Here is a 21,067-nt window from a genome sequence, read left to right on the forward strand (position 1 = left end):
TTCTTTGGATTCAATATTATCACAAAAGTTTAAAATTACAATTAATGTTACAATTTTAACTATCAATGTTAGGTTTTTTGACAATAGAGGACAAAATTGTTATAATTTTAAATTTTTAAGATAATTTTAAACTCATAAAAAAACCTCAAAGTCCAATGCTATTGAGTAAAAGCTTCTTGAAAAAATTTATATCTTAACCCAAAAATTAATAACAACAGACAAAAAGCAAAACAAAGGAGAGTATCAGTTAGATTCCAAAACGAATTAATTATAGTTAGATCTCACAAATTTTTTCTTCTGAAAAATCAGTTGCATGTATCAATTTAATCATAAATTTAGGAGTCCTAATTTAGATAACAAGACATTTAAGTTTCAAGCGCAATTATCAATGTTTGCATTGGGATTATTGATTGCAGCTATATGGCATCTTGTTTTCAAAAATAAAAAAATAAAAAAAAAAGAAACTTTTTCTTTCATCAATTAAGTCCTCTGGACTTAAATGTCATTACAAAAAAATATAATTTTGATATCAAGCAGAAAATTTTAATTTCTTTAATTCCTTAATTAAAATTAGAATTTTCAAAATATCATTATTGTCCAGTGTCTATTTTTAAGTGTCGTTTTCTCAATTTTTTATTCTCTCTTTGACCAAGACGCGCTTTCGAGTCTATAGAGAGAGAGGATGAGAATAAAGAGTTGGTTACAAAATTGTACAAAAGAGGGAATTGGTTTTCCTTCCTTGTTATCCATTGCGCTCCGGATAGCTCAGCCTTACTCAGATTCAGACCTAATGCTTCCTAGTGAGAGAGAAAGAGAGCAGAAGAAGATGATGGAAGGAGGCGGGATGAATAATGAGTACACTCAAGACGGAACTGTGGATCTCGACGGAAAACCTGTCCTTAGATGCAAACGAGGTCGCTGGAAAGCTTGCTCCTTCGTCGTTGGTAAACTTCTATCTCTCTCTGTACGCTTTTGTCCTCTCAACTCATAAGCTGGAAGTAGTATTGTTTCAGGACTGCCTAGCTACTAAACAATGTGACTTTCGATAATATTTTTACTGCATGTATAGGCTTCATTTCTGCTTCTTCTTCTTCCCTTTTTTTTTTTTGGTTCAAATACTATTATCCATTAATTTGGATTTAGTGGCCGTGACTACCCCTCCTAGTATAGATATTTCCTCTGGAACATGAACTTAACCAAAAGACTCTAACGGGACCTTACACCACACAAACTGCGTTGGTTATGTAGAGTTCTTTTTTTTTTTTTTTTTTTAAGTACAGGTGTCTGTATAGGCTCCATTTCTGTCAACTACTTTGCGATTTTATTGTTTCAGCTCTGTTAATCAATGTTAATTTCTTCTTCTCTTTTTGTTTTTTGTTTTGAAACCTTTGGTGAGCATTCATTAAATAACTACTACCTTTCTTAATATGTTAATTCAAGTAAACTAAAAAAATTATATTAGTTATTTGTAATAAATAGATGTTATCTTTTTCAAACCATTCTTACGTGTTGGTTAAAACTGTCACTGTTATGAGAATTATTTTTAAAAAACATAAATAAATATAAGAATTAAAATAAATTAAAATTTTATATTTAAAATTAAAATAAAAACTAAATAAGTCTTTATATTAAGAAATCAGTGGTTCTTTTTAAGTTTTGTCGAAAATTCGCTGTCATGGAAACACTTCGCAAGCCAGATCTCTGCTACTTGCTCCTCTGTCACAATAGGTTTTGTTTTCGTGTTTGTTTGTCTTGTAGTGAATTTCATCTTTATTAGTGCTTTCTATTTTTAACTATTTTATTTTCTTCAAAATCACATTTCTCATTTTTTTTAAAAATAAAAAAGTTAATATAATTATTAGTCCCTTAAATTTATTTTTATTTTAATTTTGATCTCTAAGAAAGTAAAATAGTCCAGATTTTTTCTAAATTATAAAGATTAATATTTTAAATAAAAAGAATTTGAGTGACTAAAACTTATAATTTGAATCATGAGAAATTAAAATTAAAATGAGAACAAAATTAAAAGATTACAAATTATATTAATCCAAAATAAAACCTAAACTGATCCGTTTAATACCCCGGACTTGCTTGACTTGATGATACTCCAGAGTCTAGCAAACTGGGACTATATTACTCTCTCTTTCCCCCACTTTTTCAGGTCGAGGTCTGTCTTATTATTATTCCTCTCGTTCTTGATATAGGACTCAATTCTTGAGTTGGTTTTGGTTCTACATATAAGATCAATTTCTCATATTTATCAATTTTCTCTAAATTATCCCTATAGATACTCTCTCAACCATAATCAAGTAAAGAGGGGGAGGAAATATAAGAAAGATGATTATGGTGTTTAGGAAAAATATGCCACTTTTCTTATAATTAACTAACTTACCTAATTCTCTTAATCTAATCAAATTAGTTAAATAAGTCTTATAATAAAGTCAGAGGAGTATTATAAAATAAAGTTTTCTTGTTTGATTCCCCCCCTAAATTTCTTTTTAAGATCCCTATGTAGGTGCGAATCTCCAAAAAAAATAGATTCATTCGATTGTAAGTGGTTTTAAATTTGTGGGTTGTTCAGGAAAAAAAAAATATGGTTAATGGAACCTTTAGCACTAAAATTTCATCTATTTTGATTTAGGTCTGTAAAATTTGAAATAAGTGATTTTGATATTTAAAATTTGATTTTTTTTATTTTGATCTTTATTTTAGGGGCTAAAGGCACTACCAAAAATTTTAAGACCAACCCAAATGAAGTTAAATTCAATAGGTCAAAATTGCTAATTTCAGATTTTGAGTATCAAAAAACTATAGTTTCAAATTTCACAAATTAAAATCAAAATGATGTTAAACTTAGGAAACTAAAGATATTCACCCAAAAACTAAATATAAATATGACTAATTTAGAGAGCACCTGTGCTTGAAGGCTTGATAAATAAAATTTTTGGGTATGATCCCCTTTGTTTCACCGAGTATGTATGCGTTGCATGAGCCACCAAGGAGTGGAGCAAAGGGTTAGGTTCAATGGGCCACTTTGCCCACCCGTTATAATTATTTAATTATAATATTATTAAATAAAATGGTTAGTATGTAACATATTTAAAAGTTGGGATTTAATTTGATTATGTGGCTTTATAAAAATATAGAAATAACTTCGTTTACGGTTTATAAAAAATCATGTAATTTAATTTTAAAAATTAAAATAAAAGATTTGAAAATTTCTATTTTTTTAATGAGAAAATGGCGGGTTAGTCCGGCAACCATACTTTGATTGGAAAATTTTCATTCCCCTTTAGGCGGGCTGATTAGTCCCCCCTGCTTGTTTTTTTTTTAATTCTTCGCCAGACTTCATGGTTTTGCAATCATCTGTTGGAATGGCTGAACACCCAAGAGGGGGGGTGAATTGGGTGTTGATTAAAATTAAAAATCTTTTCGCAATGTAATGAAATTCATAAGAAATTCTGAGTATAAAAACAATGAATCGAGATAAGCATAATCACAGTAGTAAAATGGTTTAGCTGGAAATATAAAGAGGTAAGGGAAGAGAAGATGCAAACAGTGATTTATCCTGGTTCGGTCCTCACTGACCTACGTCCAGTCCCCAGGCTCCCCCTGAGATTTTCAATCGACTATCTCCCTCAAGTTTAACACGGGTACTTGAGAACCACTACAATCACAAGTTTGATCCGGGCACTTGTGACGCCACTTACAATTCTTAGACTAACCAGTCTATTCAACAACAACCTCACACCGAGGTAAATACTCCCCCTTACTCACCGTAAGGATACAATCTAATAATGATAATGAAGATTGAATATTTCTTCTCTCAAAGAAGTGATAGATGAATCTTAAGCACGTTTGGGAAACTCTCCTCTCTATCTTACGAATACATAAGTTTTAATCTATGAAGTACAGAGACAGGGAGTTTTCTTTCGGAGCTCTAAATGAGAATATGTTGATTCGGCATTTTAGCATTTGATGTTGTAAGCTCAGACTCTTCTCCTTTTTCTTGTTTTGAATGCTCTTCTATTTATAGATGATGTTGGGTAGTTGACCGTTGAGCTTTTTCTTCCCGTTTGGCTTGAAGAATATGACCGTTGAAACTAGCCGTTGGAAGCTTCTGACGAACGTCGATTCTTCACATCATAAATTCGTTGTGGCTCTTTATCTGAAATAATCTTCCTCAGATCAAGTGATAAGTATCTGATAATCATAGAAACAATAAGTTGGAAAACATGGAATCAATCATCAGATATTCAGAAAGTAAGATGAACTTACTTGATCGATGTCTTGATCGATAAAGCTTTGATCGATTATATTATCGATTAATTACATGAAGAAAAGATATAGCAGATAGATGCAATTATCGAATAGATTATGGATCATATGATGATCGAACAAATGATCGATAAATGATGAAGCATGAATACAGTGACCCAAAAATGATTTATGCAAGAATAAACCTTTTCAAGTTACGTTTGCCTTCGTATCTTTTAATAAGAGTTATATGTTAAAAGAAGGCTGAGAAAAGCTTGAAAGAAAATAGATCATTGATTTTAAGAATCATCATAGTCGACTGATGTTTAAACGGAAAACGTTCCATGATCGAACAAGTGATCGAACACTTGTTGATCGAACAGATTATCGATAATCCAAGTGTTACAAAATGAAACTTCAGTCATTGATGATCGAACAAATTATTGATAAATGGATGATGGATAAGGTTATCGATAAACAAAGTGTTATAGAATAGAATTTTAAGTAATGATTTTCCGAACACATTATCGATAAACAAATAATAGATAACCTTATCGATAAACAATAAGCAAAAGTATATTCGGAGAAAACACATGCTATGTAGGTTGATCGAATAGGTGATTGATTAATGAGTGATCGATAAAGTTATCGATAAAGTAAAACAAGGAGATTTAATCCTGTAAATTCAAAGAACTGATTTATCGATCACGTTACGTGAAAAACAGGGTAGACATGTAAGAGCAATGATCGATCATATTATCGATAAATGACTGATCGATGAGGTAATCGATAAATGGAGACTAAAGCAAAACATAGAATGAGTAGAACGCATTACCATTTATCTGTCTTCTCATCGATAATCTATTTATCGATCATGCTATCGATAAATGCCTATTTATCCATAACGTTAACTTTGTTTATCGATCAAGTGATCGATAAATACATCTATCCATAATGTTATCCGAAAACCATTTATCCAATAGGTTATAAAACCTCAATAATGCATATGAAGATAAAAGAGAAGAATTGAAGAGATAGTACCAGGAACTCGATAAAATGATCGAATATGTAGTTGTTGATCAGGCTCGAGTAACATCTGATAATGGCTTTTCATTTCTTCATTTCTTCTAGTGCTTTTACTCAATAACATGTTTGAGTAGTATGTTGCTTGAGAGCTTAATCAATCAATGTAGAACTTCTGGTCTTTGCCTCAATAAATTCGAAGTCTGATTCCAGCAGAACGAAGGTCAACTTTGAGTGATCATAACTCTTCCAATTCAACTCCAAATTTTGCAAATGACCTATCCCCAGAAAGCTCTTTGAGTCTACTTTCTAATGCAACAAGAATCAACCCAAAATTCGTTGTGGTTGCAAAGTTATCTTCATCACAGTGACTGAAGGTCGGAATCAAGGCGTTAATCCTTACTGCAATGTTTCGAGCAACATATCTCCCTCATATGAAACTCTTTGAAGTTGATTTTGGTGTCCATGAACCGTGTTCTGAGTCTAGTTTCATAGGAATCAAGTTTCACCTCAAACGGATTTGTGGTTTGAGAGATATTGAAGAAATACCGAACCTATGTCAGAGCTGAACGAAGAACAGAGCATAACAGAGGATGCATTTTATCGATAACTTGATCGATAAATGGATGATCGATCAAGTGATCGATAATTGCCCATGAAAATCACCTCTGAAGCTTATTTTCCATGTTTATATGAAGGGTGACTCAATATATGATGGTATAACTTCCCGGTTGTATATTTTAGCTTCCGACTGAGCCATTCAAACTTCTGATTGAGTATAGCAACATTTAACATCAAATCTATGAACTTGAATCTTGATATTTTCATTTGATCTTGCAAGTTCTTCTTTTCTCAATCTCTCTTCTTCTTCTTCCTCTTGATCATTCTCCATAACTCAAAGTGCAACATAATAACTCCTTTCTTTTCTTGAGGAAACTATGATAGTAAGTCAAAATATGAGATAAATAATTTATGTAAACTTTTTGCTCTATTATTTGACATCATCAAAACTAATCATATCTAACATTCTCCCCCTTTTTGATGATGGCAAATCCTTTGTGAAAAATATGGATGATATGAAATCAAATCAGATGCAACATATTTTTCATGCCTATCTCTCCCCCTATTTGACATCAGCAAAAAGTTTAAACGACATAGCTCCTGTGTGGGGGGTAATCTTTCCCCCTATATCATTCTCGTCTCTCAGTGCGCACAAACCATGTAATGCATCAATATTCATAAATTATAAAGGAGAGGGTTTAGAAATGCTCATTTGAATTCGGCAAGTTGATAAATTGATTCATGAAGTCCATTGCCAGGCATAATGCTCATTCGTATTGGCATTGGTGATTATGCTTTGAAGGTTGATGCCAATAATCTTTCTATCTTCAATCACTTTCTCTTTTCTCCATATCTTGATTGCGCATTAAATTATCAATCCTCAAATTGGATAATTTATTCTGTAGTCCAGTGAGGAGTTTCTTTCATAGCATAAATTCTCCTGTTATGAATTCAACAACTTCTTGCAAGGAGAATAGTTAGTACAATCAAATATCAAATGTATACATAATCCTTTCTATAAATTGTTTTCGAATTGGATCATGAAAGGAAAATGTGAAAGCAACTCATCATCAAAACTAATCAATTGACAGTGAATGCAGATGAGTATACTATTTTGACGAAGGAGATGAGCTTTTAAGATATAAGACACATGTGAATGTGAAGTTCCCCTTTAATCAGAAAATTGATAGGGTGGAGACTAAGGATGATCGAATAAGAATAGTTGAAACACAATGCATAATTATAGATCACGTTAAAGCAATTGATCGAATATGTTATGAATAATTTTTGTAGTGAGAAGTCATACCTGTCTAAGTTGATCGATCATGTGATCGATTAACAGTTATTCGATCAATTAATCGATAATTCTTACCAAATTGAGTGATGTCTTCAAATCCTTGTTGCTCCTGATCGATGTGTTGATCGATAATTGACTTATCGATAAGCTTATCGATAATTCTCCCTCCAATTTCGTTCTTTCGCCTTACATACTTCATTTATCGATCAAGTGATCGATAAATTAACCTTTCCTTGTAGCATGATTATCGATGTCTTCATCGATCATTCCATACTCTGTTCACCTCTGTTTTTCAACGTCAAAACAGAGCTTTCCTACACAACAAATTTCTATCCTCTTCGATGCTTAAGTCAGTCTTCTAATCATCAAAACATTAAATCGAAATACTCAAAATAAAGAAGTAATGCAGAATTTCTTACAGCTCATTGGGATTTACCATTCCCAATTTCTTCTGAAGTATTTGGACTTCTGCTGGTCGAGAGGCTTTGTGAAAATGTCTGCTATTTGATATTCAGTAGGAATGAGTTCTACTTCTACATCTTTCTTTTGAACATGGTCCCGAATGAAGTGATATTGAACATCAATATGCTTGGTTCGGGTATGATTGACTGGATTCTTAAACAGGCTGATTGTGCTTGTGTTGTCACACAGGATTGGGATTTCCTTCAACTTGATTCCCAAATCTTGTAATTATTGTTTTAACCATAAAATCTGAGCACAATAGCTGGCAGTGGCAATGTATTCTGATTCTGTAGAAGATATGGCCACAGTGTTTTGTTTCTCACTAGACCACGAACAAGACAGCCTCCTAGGAATTGGCATTGTCCACTGGTGCTTTTTCTGTCTGTTTTGTATCCTCCGTGATCAGCATCTGAGTATCCTATTAGATATTCTGCGCCTTTCTTTGGATACTAGATTCCCAAACTTTGTGTACCGACAAGATATCTGAGGATTCTCTTGACGGCTTCTTCATATGATTGCTTGGGAGCTAATTGATCTCTGGCACACATTCCTACGCTAAACTGAATGTCTGGTCTGCTTGCCGTGAGGTAGAGTAGTGATCCAATCATCCCTCTATATTTAGTCAAGTTCACATCCTTGCCATTCTCGTCCACGTCCAACGATATGGTTGAGCTTATAGGTGTATTTGCACTGTTGGCTTACTCCAAACCATATTTCTTCAGAAGTTCTCTGAGATACTTTGTTCGAGATATGAAGATCCCATTCTTCTTCTGTTTGATTTGCAACCCGAGGAAGAAATTCAATTCTCCCATATTGACATCTCCATCAATAGAATTTTTCTTATAATTCTTTAGGATACCTACAACACAAATATTAGTTCTTCGGTACCCAACTTCTCTTGGGTCCACACCATGTTAGCTACAATGACTCTCATGCTCTTATATGGATTAAACCATATGATTTCTGAGCAAGAAGGTATCAAAAGATTTTTATAACTAAAAGATCATCAATCATAAATTCTTTTGAAATCAGATTTGATCAGATCAACTTTATGAAAAACTAATAGCTTGCGTGAAAACAGGTTAGCCATGAATGATCATGAATTTGAAAACGATGATTTATTCAAATCATGAGCGTTATGTAAAAATATGCACATGAAGCTAGAAGATAAATAATGCTTCCTTTGAAATAAGGTTTTTAACGCACTTGTTTAAAATATGAATGTTGAAAACAAAGTTTTTAAAAAACTTGTTAAAAGCAAATACTTTTGTTAAAAAAAATGGAAGTCAACAAATTGAGGGAAAATATCATATAGCTTCAATTTGTAAGATCAGATCGGATAACATGTCAAACAACAATATTAACACATTAGAGAGTTTTTCTGAGAGTAAAAGTCATATGGATAAGATGTTAGCCGAAAGGCTTTTCACGATGGAGGTTCAAAGACTTTGCTCACACTCAAATACTGGATTTTTGAATAATGAAGTACATTAACTCATTAGTCCAGATGACTAGTAGGTTAAATAGATTCCAGAAGCTATACGAGTCATTCCATTGAAATGGTTAATCACATAATCGTGCTTGGAATAACTCAGTCAATAAGGATAAACACATTAAGCATAAGGCTTTGACGTATTGGAATCTTTTTGTAAAGATAGACTTGAAACTCACATGGATGGTTAACTTGTTAGACGAAGGTCTAACTTGTTGAAAAATAGGATTTAGGAGTTCAAGTATAGGATAGCACATTAAGATCAGGAATTAACACGTTAGAGATGGAGAAAACTCTATTAGAAGGATTTGAAGCATTTCTGACTTTTAGCACTCAAAATATTAACTTCCAATTTTGAAAATCATTTGAATGCAAAACAAAAATGAATATCTTTGAAATCATTTGTATGCACTTTCACAATGAGTTTTAAAAAAATTTGGATTGTGCATTTGAAAATACAAACACATAGAAAACTATGCACAATTCTATTTTCGGTCCATTTAGCAATCGGAAAATAATTTGAAGATCATAAAAGATTGATTGCTAATGGAATGCAACAAGGAACAAGCATTCATTACCCAAATATGAATTTCATATCAGCACAGTAAAGGGTAAAGATTAGATATCACCATATTTTCTCTTGTCCTTGTGACAGCTTGCTTGATTTTGATGGATTAGTGTTGATTTTTCTTCTTTCCACATTCAGCACCAAAATCCATATCGGATAAGCTTTCTCCCTTCTTCCTTAGGTACTTGGAGGATTGCTTTTGCATACCCAATACACCTTTCTGTGAGGTTGAGACTTTTGATTCCTTGCTTTGGATGCTTGCAATATTCTCTCATAAAATGTAGACTCAAGAAGTCTTCTGCTTAATGCTTGAGAGATCCTCCGTTTCTTGTTCTCCTCAAGGTAATCGAATTTTACACTGTGGTAGTCCATCCTTGAGGCGCAATGTACTCCTTTGGCTTGTATCCATTGCTTCATATGATTGGACTTTGTAGTTCCAGCAATGGGTGCTCTAAGAGTTCTCATATTGATCATGTGAGTAGCTCTCTTAGGCACTTTCTTCTTCTTTAGGCCAATATGTCCGTTCTTAGAAATATCCTGCAAAATTAAAATACTAGAAGGACATTTTGGTACCCATTTTGCTTTGGGTCCTTGAGTGTTAGCATTGGACTTTACTTGTCCTTTGGGAACCCAAACAAATTTATTTCTCACATTAGGATTTCTTCTAAAATAGCATGCGTGAGAAATGTGACCTGATTTACCACAATAATTGCAAATAACAGAATGATATCCATTATGAGATTTTATGCAAATATTGCGTTGGTCAAAAGAATGCAATCTTAAATGATTTCTCTTTGTAAGTTCTTTCTTCCCAGTAAATTTTCCAGCATGATTAAAAACATTTTTACTTTTGAAAACAGAATCAATGACTGGTTGATCAACAGTTTTATGCAAACTTTCAAAATCATTTTTCACAAGTAATGTACGAGAAGAATTGGGACCGTTTACCTTAAGTGCATCTTGAGCTCCAAATAATGATTCATCATATTCGTCCATACTGAGCTCTTCTTGATGCTCATCTTCCTCTTGTTCTTCTGTGTTGACAGACTTATGGAAGTATTGTGTGATTTCACCTTCTTCGATCTCGACTTCCATTTGTTCACTGAGAGTGGATGATTGTGTATCCCCTTTTTGATCGGTCTCAAGTGAACTGTCTTCACATTTAGCTTCAACACAAGTGTTAGAAGTATAACAAGAGTCAAGAGTATCTAAAATATTCTTGGCAGTAGAGCAAGATCTGATTTTCTCATAATCAGTTTCAGTTAAAGCACTATACAGAATTTTCATTGCTTGAATGTTCAAAGAAAACATTTTCTTTTCTTTTTCGGTCCAATCCTTTTTCGTTTAAAAACAAAATCATTTGTAAAAACATATCTCATATCAAAATCAATAGTTTTCAAAAATCGTATCATACGAGCTTTCCAATACCAAAAATCAATATCTTTGAGAAATGGTGGAATTGTATAATCAAAACCTTCAAAATCAGCCATGATCTTTGCACTTGAGATCGTTAGATCCTTTAAACAAGTGACCTGCTCTGATACCAAATGTTGGAATGGCTGAACACCCAAGAGGGGGGGTGAATTGGGTGTTGATTAAAATTAAAAATCTTTTCGCAATGTAATGAAATTCATAAGAAATTCTGAGTATAAAAACAATGAATCGAGATAAGCATAATCACAGTAGTAAAATGGTTTAGCTGGAAATATAAAGAGGTAAGGGAAGAGAAGATGCAAACAGTGATTTATCCTGGTTCGGTCCTCACTGACCTACGTCCAGTCCCCAGGCTCCCCCTGAGATTTTCAATCGACTATCTCCCTCAAGTTTAACACGGGTACTTGAGAACCACTACAATCACAAGTTTGATCCGGGCACTTGTGACGCCACTTACAATTCTTAGACTAACCAGTCTATTCAACAACAACCTCACACCGAGGTAAATACTCCCCCTTACTCACCGTAAGGATACAATCTAATAATGATAAAGAAGATTGAATATTTCTTCTCTCAAAGAAGTGATAGATGAATCTTAAGCACGTTTGGGAAACTCTCCTCTCTATCTTACGAATACATAAGTTTTAATCTATGAAGTACAGAGACAGGGAGTTTTCTTTCGGAGCTCTAAATGAGAATATGTTGATTCGGCATTTTAGCATTTGATGTTGTAAGCTCAGACTCTTCTCCCTTTTTCTTGTTTTGAATGCTCTTCTATTTATAGATGATGTTGGGTAGTTGACCGTTGAGCTTTTTCTTCCCGTTTGGCTTGAAGAATATGACCGTTGAAACTAGCCGTTGGAAGCTTCTGACGAACGTCGATTCTTCACATCATAAATTCGTTGTGGCTCTTTTATCTGAAATAATCTTCCTCAGATCAAGTGATAAGTATCTGATAATCATAAACAATAAGTTGGAAAACATGGAATCAATCATCAGATATTCAGAAAGTAAGATGAACTTACTTGATCGATGTCTTGATCGATAAAGCTTTGATCGATTATATTATCGATTAATTACATGAAGAAAAGATATAGCAGATAGATGCAATTATCGAATAGATTATGGATCATATGATGATCGAACAAATGATCGATAAATGATGAAGCATGAATACAGTGACCCAAAAATGATTTATGCAAGAATAAACCTTTTCAAGTTACGTTTGCCTTCGTATCTTTTAATAGAGAGTTATATGTTAAAAGAAGGCTGAGAAAAGCTTGAAAGAAAATAGATCATTGATTTTAAGAATCATCATAGTCGACTGATGTTTAAACGGAAAACGTTCCATGATCGAACAAGTGATCGAACACTTGTTGATCGAACAGATTATCGATAATCCAAGTGTTACAAAAATGAAACTTCAGTCATTGATGATCGAACAAATTATTGATAAATGGATGATGGATAAGGTTATCGATAAACAAAGTGTTATAGAATAGAATTTTAAGTAATGATTTTCCGAACACATTATCGATAAACAAATAATAGATAACCTTATCGATAAACAATAAGCAAAAGTATATTCGGAGAAAACACATGCTATGTAGGTTGATCGAATAGGTGATCGATTAATGAGTGATCGATAAAGTTATCGATAAAGTAAAACAAGGAGATTTAATCCTGTAAATTCAAAGAACTGATTTATCGATCACGTTACGTGAAAAACAGGGTAGACATGTAAGAGCAATGATCGATCATATTATCGATAAATGACTGATCGATGAGGTAATCGATAAATGGAGACTAAAGCAAAACATAGAATGAGTAGAACGCATTACCATTTATCTGTCTTCTCATCGATAATCTATTTATCGATCATGCTATCGATAAATGCCTATTTATCCATAACGTTAACTTTGTTTATCGATCAAGTGATCGATAAATACATCTATCCATAATGTTATCCGAAAACCATTTATCCAATAGGTTATAAAACCTCAATAATGCATATGAAGATAAAAGAGAAGAATTAAAGAGATAGTACCAGGAACTCGATAAAATGATCGAATATGTAGTTGTTTGATCAGGCTCGAGTAACATCTGATAATGACTTTTCATTTCTTCATTTCTTCTAGTGCTTTTACTCAATAACATGTTTGAGTAGTATGTTGCTCGAGAGCTTAATCAATCAATGTAGAACTTCTGGTCTTTGCCTCCATAAATTCGAATTCTGATTCAAGCAGAACGAAGGTCAACTTTGAGTGATCATAACTCTTCCAATTCAACTCCAAATTTTACAAATGACCTATCCCCAGAAAGCTCTTTGAGTCTACTTTATAATGCAACAAGAATCAACCCAAAATTCGTCGTGGTTGCAAAGTTATATTCATCACAGTGACTGAAGGTCGGAATCAACGCGTTAATCCTTACTGCAATGTTTCGAGCAACATATCTTCCTCATATGAAACTCTTTGAAGTTGATTTTGGTGTCCATGAACCGTGTTCTGAGTCTAGTTTCATAGGAATCAAGTTTCACCTCAAACGGATTTGTGGTTTGAGAGATATTGAAGAAATACTGAACCTATGTCAGAGCTGAACGAAGAACAGAGCATAACAGAGGATGCATTTTATCGATAACTTGATCGATAAATGGATGATCGATCAAGTGATCGATAATTGCCCATGAAAATCACCTCTGAAGCTTATTTTCCATGTTTATATGAAGGGTGACTCAATTTATGATGGTATAACTTCCCGATTGTATATTTTCGCTTCCGACTGAGCCATTCAAACTTCTGATTGAGTATAGCAACATTTAACATCAAATCTATGAACTTGAATCTTGATATTTTCATTTGATCTTGCAAGTTCTTCTTTTCTCAATCTCTCTTCTTCTTCTTCCTCTTGATCATTCTCCATAACTCAAAGTGCAACATAATAACTCCTTTCTTTTCTTGAGGAAACTATGATAGTAAGTCAAAATATGAGATAAATAATTTATGTAAACTTTTTGCTCTATTATTTGATATCATCAAAACTAATCATATCTAACAACATCCTATTCTCATCATAAAATCTAACTTAACTTTTAATTTAATCCTAGATATAAAATTTTAATTTATTTTATCTTTCATATTTAGGATTGGATGCATCAAAAAATAATTTAAAGTGCCGAATGTACTAAAAAAAAAAATACTTTGATGCACCTTAGTCCATAATTAATTTTATACATTGCACTAATGAAAATGTTGGTAACCTGACATACTGCATTTTCTTTCATACTTTCTCTCTCTTACTTGTTCCTTATATATTTGGTCATACTTAAAGAAGAAGTTCATTTCCTAAATATTTAATTATTTTAAATTAATTTTAACTATTTTTTAGACTCTGTAATTCAGTTTGGTTATTAGGCTTCTATAAAAAAGACAAGAGGAAAGTACCTTTTAAATTTTTAATTTTAAAATATTTTTCTTGTACAGTGTACGAGGTATTTGAAAGAATGGCATATTATGGGATTTCATCCAATCTGATAGTGTATTTGACAACCAAGCTCCACCAAGGCACCGTAGCTTCATCCAACAATGTTACTAATTGGGTCGGCACCATCTGGATCACGCCTATTCTTGGCGCGTACGTTGCAGACGCTCATCTGGGCCGTTATTGGACTTTTCTCATTGCCTCCATGATCTACCTCTCCGTATGTCTCTCTCCTCGTATTTGAAAATATGCGTGTGTGTGTGTGCGAAACAAACTAAGTATTACAACTAAATCATATCATAAACAGCATGGTTGGAAAAAAAAAAAAAATAAACAGTACTCCCTCCTTCCTTATTATAAGAGACAAATAACCGAAGTACGTTGATAAAAAAAACAGTTAAAATTAGTTAAGAACAATTAATGTGTAAAAAGTATAATTTTTTCCAAAAATGCCCTCATTAATAAGGAGAGAGAGCATGAGAGAGAACAATTAAATTATTAAAAGAAAGAGAAGTGGGAGGGAGAGAGAGTGTGAGTTGGAGATAATAAATATGGGTAAAATAGTAAATCAACACAAAAAAGTAGAGACAACTTGTAAGTGTCTCTTATATATAGGAACATGCCATAAGCATCAAATGTCTCTTATAATAAGAAACGGAGGGAGTATCTTTTACACTTATTAGAAAGGTTAAAGTATATTTTTGATCTTTTAACTATACACAAGGTTTCAGTTTGATTATTTAACTTTAAAAAGTAAACTTTTAGTCTTCTAATCCTAATACTGTTAACAAAAAACGATAATACTGAGCTCTTGAATGTTGACAAAGTATTACTAAATGCTAACATATTAAGTTTAACATTCAAAACAACCATAATTGTTACAAAAAGTCATCATTTAAAACTAACAATTTTGGGGTTAAATGACTAAAAGTATATTTTTTAAAGTTAAGGGACCAAATTAAAACCTTATATAAAGTTAAAGGACCAAATATATACTTTAGCCTATTAGAAAATACACTTCTGGAAATATCTTTTAAAGATTTGATTATATAATTTTTGAATCATATTATTCATAGTTGAGATATAAATTGTACTACCTTCAATCAAATATAATATATAGTTTGTAGTTATTAGATCTTATATTTAAGATTGAAGGTAGTAATTAAGACTTATAATTTTTTTTTAAAATTATTAATTTTCTTTTAAAATATTTTAAATATTTATATATTTTTATATAAATATTTTGATCTTGAAATGTCACCTATAATAATATTTTTCATATTATGTGGAAGTCAATTTGAATATTTAGCACAGCATTTCAAATTTATAGATATATAGCATCACTTTCATATTTCGCAAGATCACATGTTGCTGCGCGGTAGCTTTGACTCCAAATTTGTCTTAAATAAGAAGAAACGAAGAAGCAACTTGTATAAATATGGTTTTTAAATACACAAGTCCACACAACAAGTAGCAATAGGCACTGGGTAGACCAATAATTCACCGACTGCATATGCATAAAGTCTGCAAGTTTGAAAACTGAGAAATAAGTAATGATTGTAGTGCGGCATTGAATATATAGCTCGAAGATAAATACTCCGCCTTGGAGAAATTTTTCCGGGGATGACTTTCTTTTTAAGTTCTTTTATCTAAAGGATTCACTAGTATGATGCCCAAAAAATAAACTAGCAATAGCGCGTATAAAATTTTTAGTATAATTTTTTTATTTTTGTTTTCATTAATCATTGATTAGTTTTAGTGCATTAATTATCTTAATATGTTCATTCTCTTTTTCTCACACTCTCAGGGTGTTTTTGAAAAATACTCCTTTTGATTCATAATATAAAAAGTCCAAAATATAAGAGGTTAAGCGAGTAGTTAATGATAATTTTATACTTTTATCCTTTGTTATAAGGGGGAGAAAGCTTTAAATACAGGAGAGAGATAAAAGAATTTTTCAGTCATATTTTTCAATGGGAATAGGATGGGTAGCTTATATCAATTTAAAACACATTTAATAATTTAACTAATATTTTTTTATTTGTGAAAAAATTTGACGGACATTTTATATTTTAAATCGGAGGGAGTAAGTTATACTGTTTCTTTTTACATGCATATTTATTGCTTTTACCCAATTTAACATACTTTTTTTCATTTATGTAATTTAATTATTTGTATATTATAAGAAAGAATCCAAGCCAGTGTGTAACTTTACCCATTCTTGTTCATTGCTTGAAACCAATGTTTGTTCGGTTCATATTTAACTTTTATTAGAAAAAACTGAAAGAGGAAAAAAATGTATGTAGTTTTCCATTGAAAAATACAGGGTTTGGGAAAAACCGGAAAAAGGAAGAAACATCTTTTGTTTTGTTTTGTTGGTGCAATGATATAATTAAAATTATACCAGGTAAATAAATTTAATTGTGTGTGTGAGTATATATTTCACTGAGCAAAAGTATATAAACTATAAACAAGGTAACTTTTCTTAGAAGTCGTGCAAAAGGCATGACTACAGCTTGCTTAATTAAGCTTATAAAATTTTTTTGTATTAAAATTTGGCAGGGAATGTGTTTGTTGACAATATCAGTTTCATTACCTTCACTAAAGCCACCAAAATGTACAGAAAAGGATTTAACAAGCTGCCAAAAAGCCTCCCCATTACAACTTGCTGTGTTCTATGGGGCCTTATACACTCTGGCAATAGGAACTGGGGGGACCAAGCCGAACATCTCCACCATTGGAGCAGACCAGTTTGATGATTTTGATCCAAAAGAGAAGTCCTCGAAGCTCTCATTCTTCAACTGGTGGATGTTTAGTATCTTCTTTGGAACTCTCTTTGCAAACACTGTCTTAGTTTACATTCAAGACAATGTTGGGTGGACTTTAGGGTATGCCCTTCCAGCTGTAGGGCTTGCAATCTCCATTTGCATCTTCTTGACTGGCACACCATTTTATAGGCATAAATTGCCCACTGGGAGTCCCTTCACAAGAATGGCTAGGGTTATAGTGGCTGCTCTCAGGAAATGGAGGGTCTCTCTTCCAACGGATCCTAAAGAACTTTATGAGCTTGATTTGCAAGAGTATACTAAGAAAGGAAAGTTTAGAATTGACTACACTCCCTCACTCAGGTATTTTTTTTTTTTGGCCTTTTGGCCTCTCAATCATGATTTTATGCTACTAGCATGTTGGTTTTTGTTCTATGGTTCTTTTTTTTGTATATTTTAATTAAATTATATTTTAATCATAACTGGATTAACTTTGTTTTAACTCTGGTTTATTCTTTTAAGTTTAAATGATAAAATAATGACATACAGTTAGTTTGAAGGGAACCTGATTGTTATTCAGTTGATTTAAACTATTTAGGAGCTTCATTAAAATAATAAAACCAAATTCCATGTATCATTCACAAAAGCTAGCTCTCTTTCTGGATTCACTTTTGTTTTTAACGAGCAAATGAAAATTTGTTTTTCTTGACTCATATTTTAATTTAAGTAATAATTTTTGACCAGCAATTTAATTAATAATTACTCCTCCGGTCCTTAATATAAGACCCATTTCACTAATTTGATTAGATTAAGAAAGTTGGGTAAGTTAGTTAATTATAAAAAATGTGACGCACTTTTCCTAAAATACCATAATTATCTTTCTTAATACCCTTCTTTCTTTTCTACTTGGTTGTGGTTTAGGGAGTATCTATAGGGGTAATTTAGAGAAAATGATAAATATGAGAAATGGATCTTATATTTAGGACCAAAATCAACTCAACAATTGGATCTTATATTAAGGACCGGAGGAGTATCATTATACTTTTCAATAGTTTTTCATGTATGTGAGTTAAATTTACTTTATTATCTATATTTTTATTTACTTATTGCGTGGCATCGATTATAGATTTTGACACTGTCAAGATAATAGGGAATTATATTTGTCGATAAAATTTAATAGAATATTGACATAATCATATCATTAGGGACTACATTAAAAAAAATTATAGGACATTAATTACGATTCAGTTATAATGGCCAAATCAAAAATTGAATGTAAGCATAACAGTGCAAAGCGTTATTTTCATGTAAAGAGATCATACAAAATAATAGCTAAAGCATACTCGGTGCTTTAACTTTATACGATCTTTTAGTTTGCTTTCTTAACTTTAAAAGTATCTTTTTATATAGCCCTTTAACTTTAAAATTATTAGTTTTAAATAATATTTTTTTATAACAATCATGATTGTTTTGAAAATTGAACTTGATATGTTAGTATTTAAAAATATTTTAGCAAGATTCAATATCTCATTGTTATCATTTTTCCTTAATGGTTTTAAGGTTAAGAGACCAAAAATAAATTTTTTAAAATTAAGATACCAAATTGAAACATTGTATAAAGTTAAAAGACTAAAAATATACTTTAGTTTAAAACAATTAACGGTTAGATTTCACTTTAAGTTTTAGAGAATAATTTCATAAAGGAACAACATTAAATCATTGACAAAATGGGTGGGTTTTTCTTGTTTTCGAAATAGAAAAATTCAATTAATGATTTTAATAAACTTAGAAGGCCAGAAAATATGATTTTGCGAAATTTTAATTTAAAATGATTGAAGGTGGAAATGATAACAATTTATAGCTACTTGATCAAAGAGGATTAAAAAAAAAATATATTATAGTCAACCACGGTTGGTTTGGTTGATAAAGAGTTGGCTTATAACTTATCAGTTTCTAAGCTTTTATCCTATTACTGATGTGAGGATCTTATTGTTGGGTAATCTATAAGTACTTATGTAGATGTTTTTGAAGCCTAAATGCATGTTTTGATCTTGATGAGTTCCTGAGATTTTCATATATCATAAAAACACCTTTTTTATTGGCTAAATATATTAAAAAGCTCTTGAATTGAAAGCTTGAAATGCTAGGTGAAGATGTAACCCACTAAATGCAATAGAAGTGACACATTTTCATATAACTAGTAAATTAACCATAATCATATTATCTTCTTTTTTTTTGGTAATAGTAATCCATTTTGGGAGGCTATATTGGCCTTTCACTGCTTTAGTTCAAGCCCGATTGAACCATATAGATGTAAAGTTCTCTCAACAATAATTTTCTCTATATGTAAAACTCAAATTCAATATTTTACTCATATGAGAATAAGTATAAGATCACTTAAACCAATTGCTACTGGTCATGTTTATTTGATTTACACACATCATTTTAATAAATTTTGGTTATAATCTCTATAAATACAATACCTTGCAGGTTTTTGAACAAGGCATGTGTGAAAAGAGGTTCAGGAACTAGTCCATGGATGCTATGCACAGTCACCCAAGTGGAAGAAACAAAGCAAATGCTAAGAATGATACCAGTCTTGATTTGCACATTTGTTCCAAGCACCATGCAAGCTCAAACCAATACGTTATTTGTTAAGCAAGGGACTACTCTTGATAGACACATTGGTAGCTTCAATATCCCTCCTGCAAGCTTAGGAGCATTCATCACGTTATCCATGTTAATCTCAGTTGTTCTCTATGACCGTTACTTTGTGAAGATCATGAAGAAGATAACCAAAAACCCTAGGGGCATTTCACTTCTTCAGAGAATGGGAATTGGGTTAACAATCCACATTATGATGATGATCACAGCAAGTTTCACTGAGAGATATAGACTTAGTATGGCAAAAAAATATGGGGTTGTTAAGAATGGAGCTCAAGTTTCTTTGAGCATATTCATTTTGCTTCCTCAGTTTATTCTTATGGGAATTGCTGATGCATTGTTGGAAGTTGCAAAGATTGAGTTCTTCTATGATCAGGCCCCAGAAAACATGAAGAGTCTTGGGACTTCATATTCTATGACTATTTTAGGTGCTGGGAACTTTCTCAGTACTATTTTGCTATCAACTGTTTCAAAAATCACCAGCAATAGTCATAATCATCACTATGGATGGATCTTGAACAACCTCAATACTTCTCATCTTGATTACTATTATGCTTTTTTTGCAGTGCTGAATCTATTAAACTTCTTCTTGTTCATTGTTGTGACCAAGTTTTATGTGTATAAAGCTGAAGTATCAAATTCTATCCAAATGCTCACTCAAGAACTGAGGGGGGAACAGTGAGTCCAAGGGATTAGTTAGTTGGTTTGATTTGATTGAAAATAATGATATAGTTCTTGGGATCATGGTGAATGATTGAGTGTTTAATTCTAGTATGCCCTTGTTAAATGGTGACTTACATGAGAATGTATGAAGGAGGAAAAAAAGAATTATCAAACAAAGTTAGAAGTTTTTCTCTTCAATTATCACACACAATTACCATCTTTTGTTAAATCCACTACATTTTGATGATAATAAAATTTGGTAAGCATCTTTTGTAGGCAATAGAGTAATTATGATGAATTACAGGAATTAAGTGGAAAATCATTAGGAAATGGAAGAATAAGAAAAAGGTAGAGATACTTGAAGACGAATTACCCTATACTAATATAGGAAATGTTTTTAA

The 21,067-nt window shown here is 32.0% G+C and overlaps 1 protein-coding gene across 1 annotated transcript; it reads left to right on the forward strand.

Moving 5' to 3' along the window:
* Positions 1–793: 793 nt before the first annotated feature.
* LOC114727529 (protein NRT1/ PTR FAMILY 5.2-like) lies at positions 794–20,685 on the forward strand. Its single transcript, XM_028914234.1, has 4 exons — positions 794–944; positions 14,577–14,794; positions 17,137–17,702; positions 19,830–20,685. The coding sequence occupies exons 1-4, from the start codon at positions 827–829 to the stop codon at positions 20,683–20,685; spliced, it is 1,758 nt and encodes a 585-aa protein (XP_028770067.1). The 5' UTR covers positions 794–826.
* Positions 20,686–21,067: the final 382 nt, after the last annotated feature.

Source organism: Neltuma alba, unplaced genomic scaffold (assembly GCF_004799145.2).
Source record: "Neltuma alba isolate B1F8T4 unplaced genomic scaffold, ASM479914v2 tig00012482_pilon, whole genome shotgun sequence".
Lineage (NCBI taxonomy): Eukaryota > Viridiplantae > Streptophyta > Magnoliopsida > Fabales > Fabaceae > Neltuma > Neltuma alba.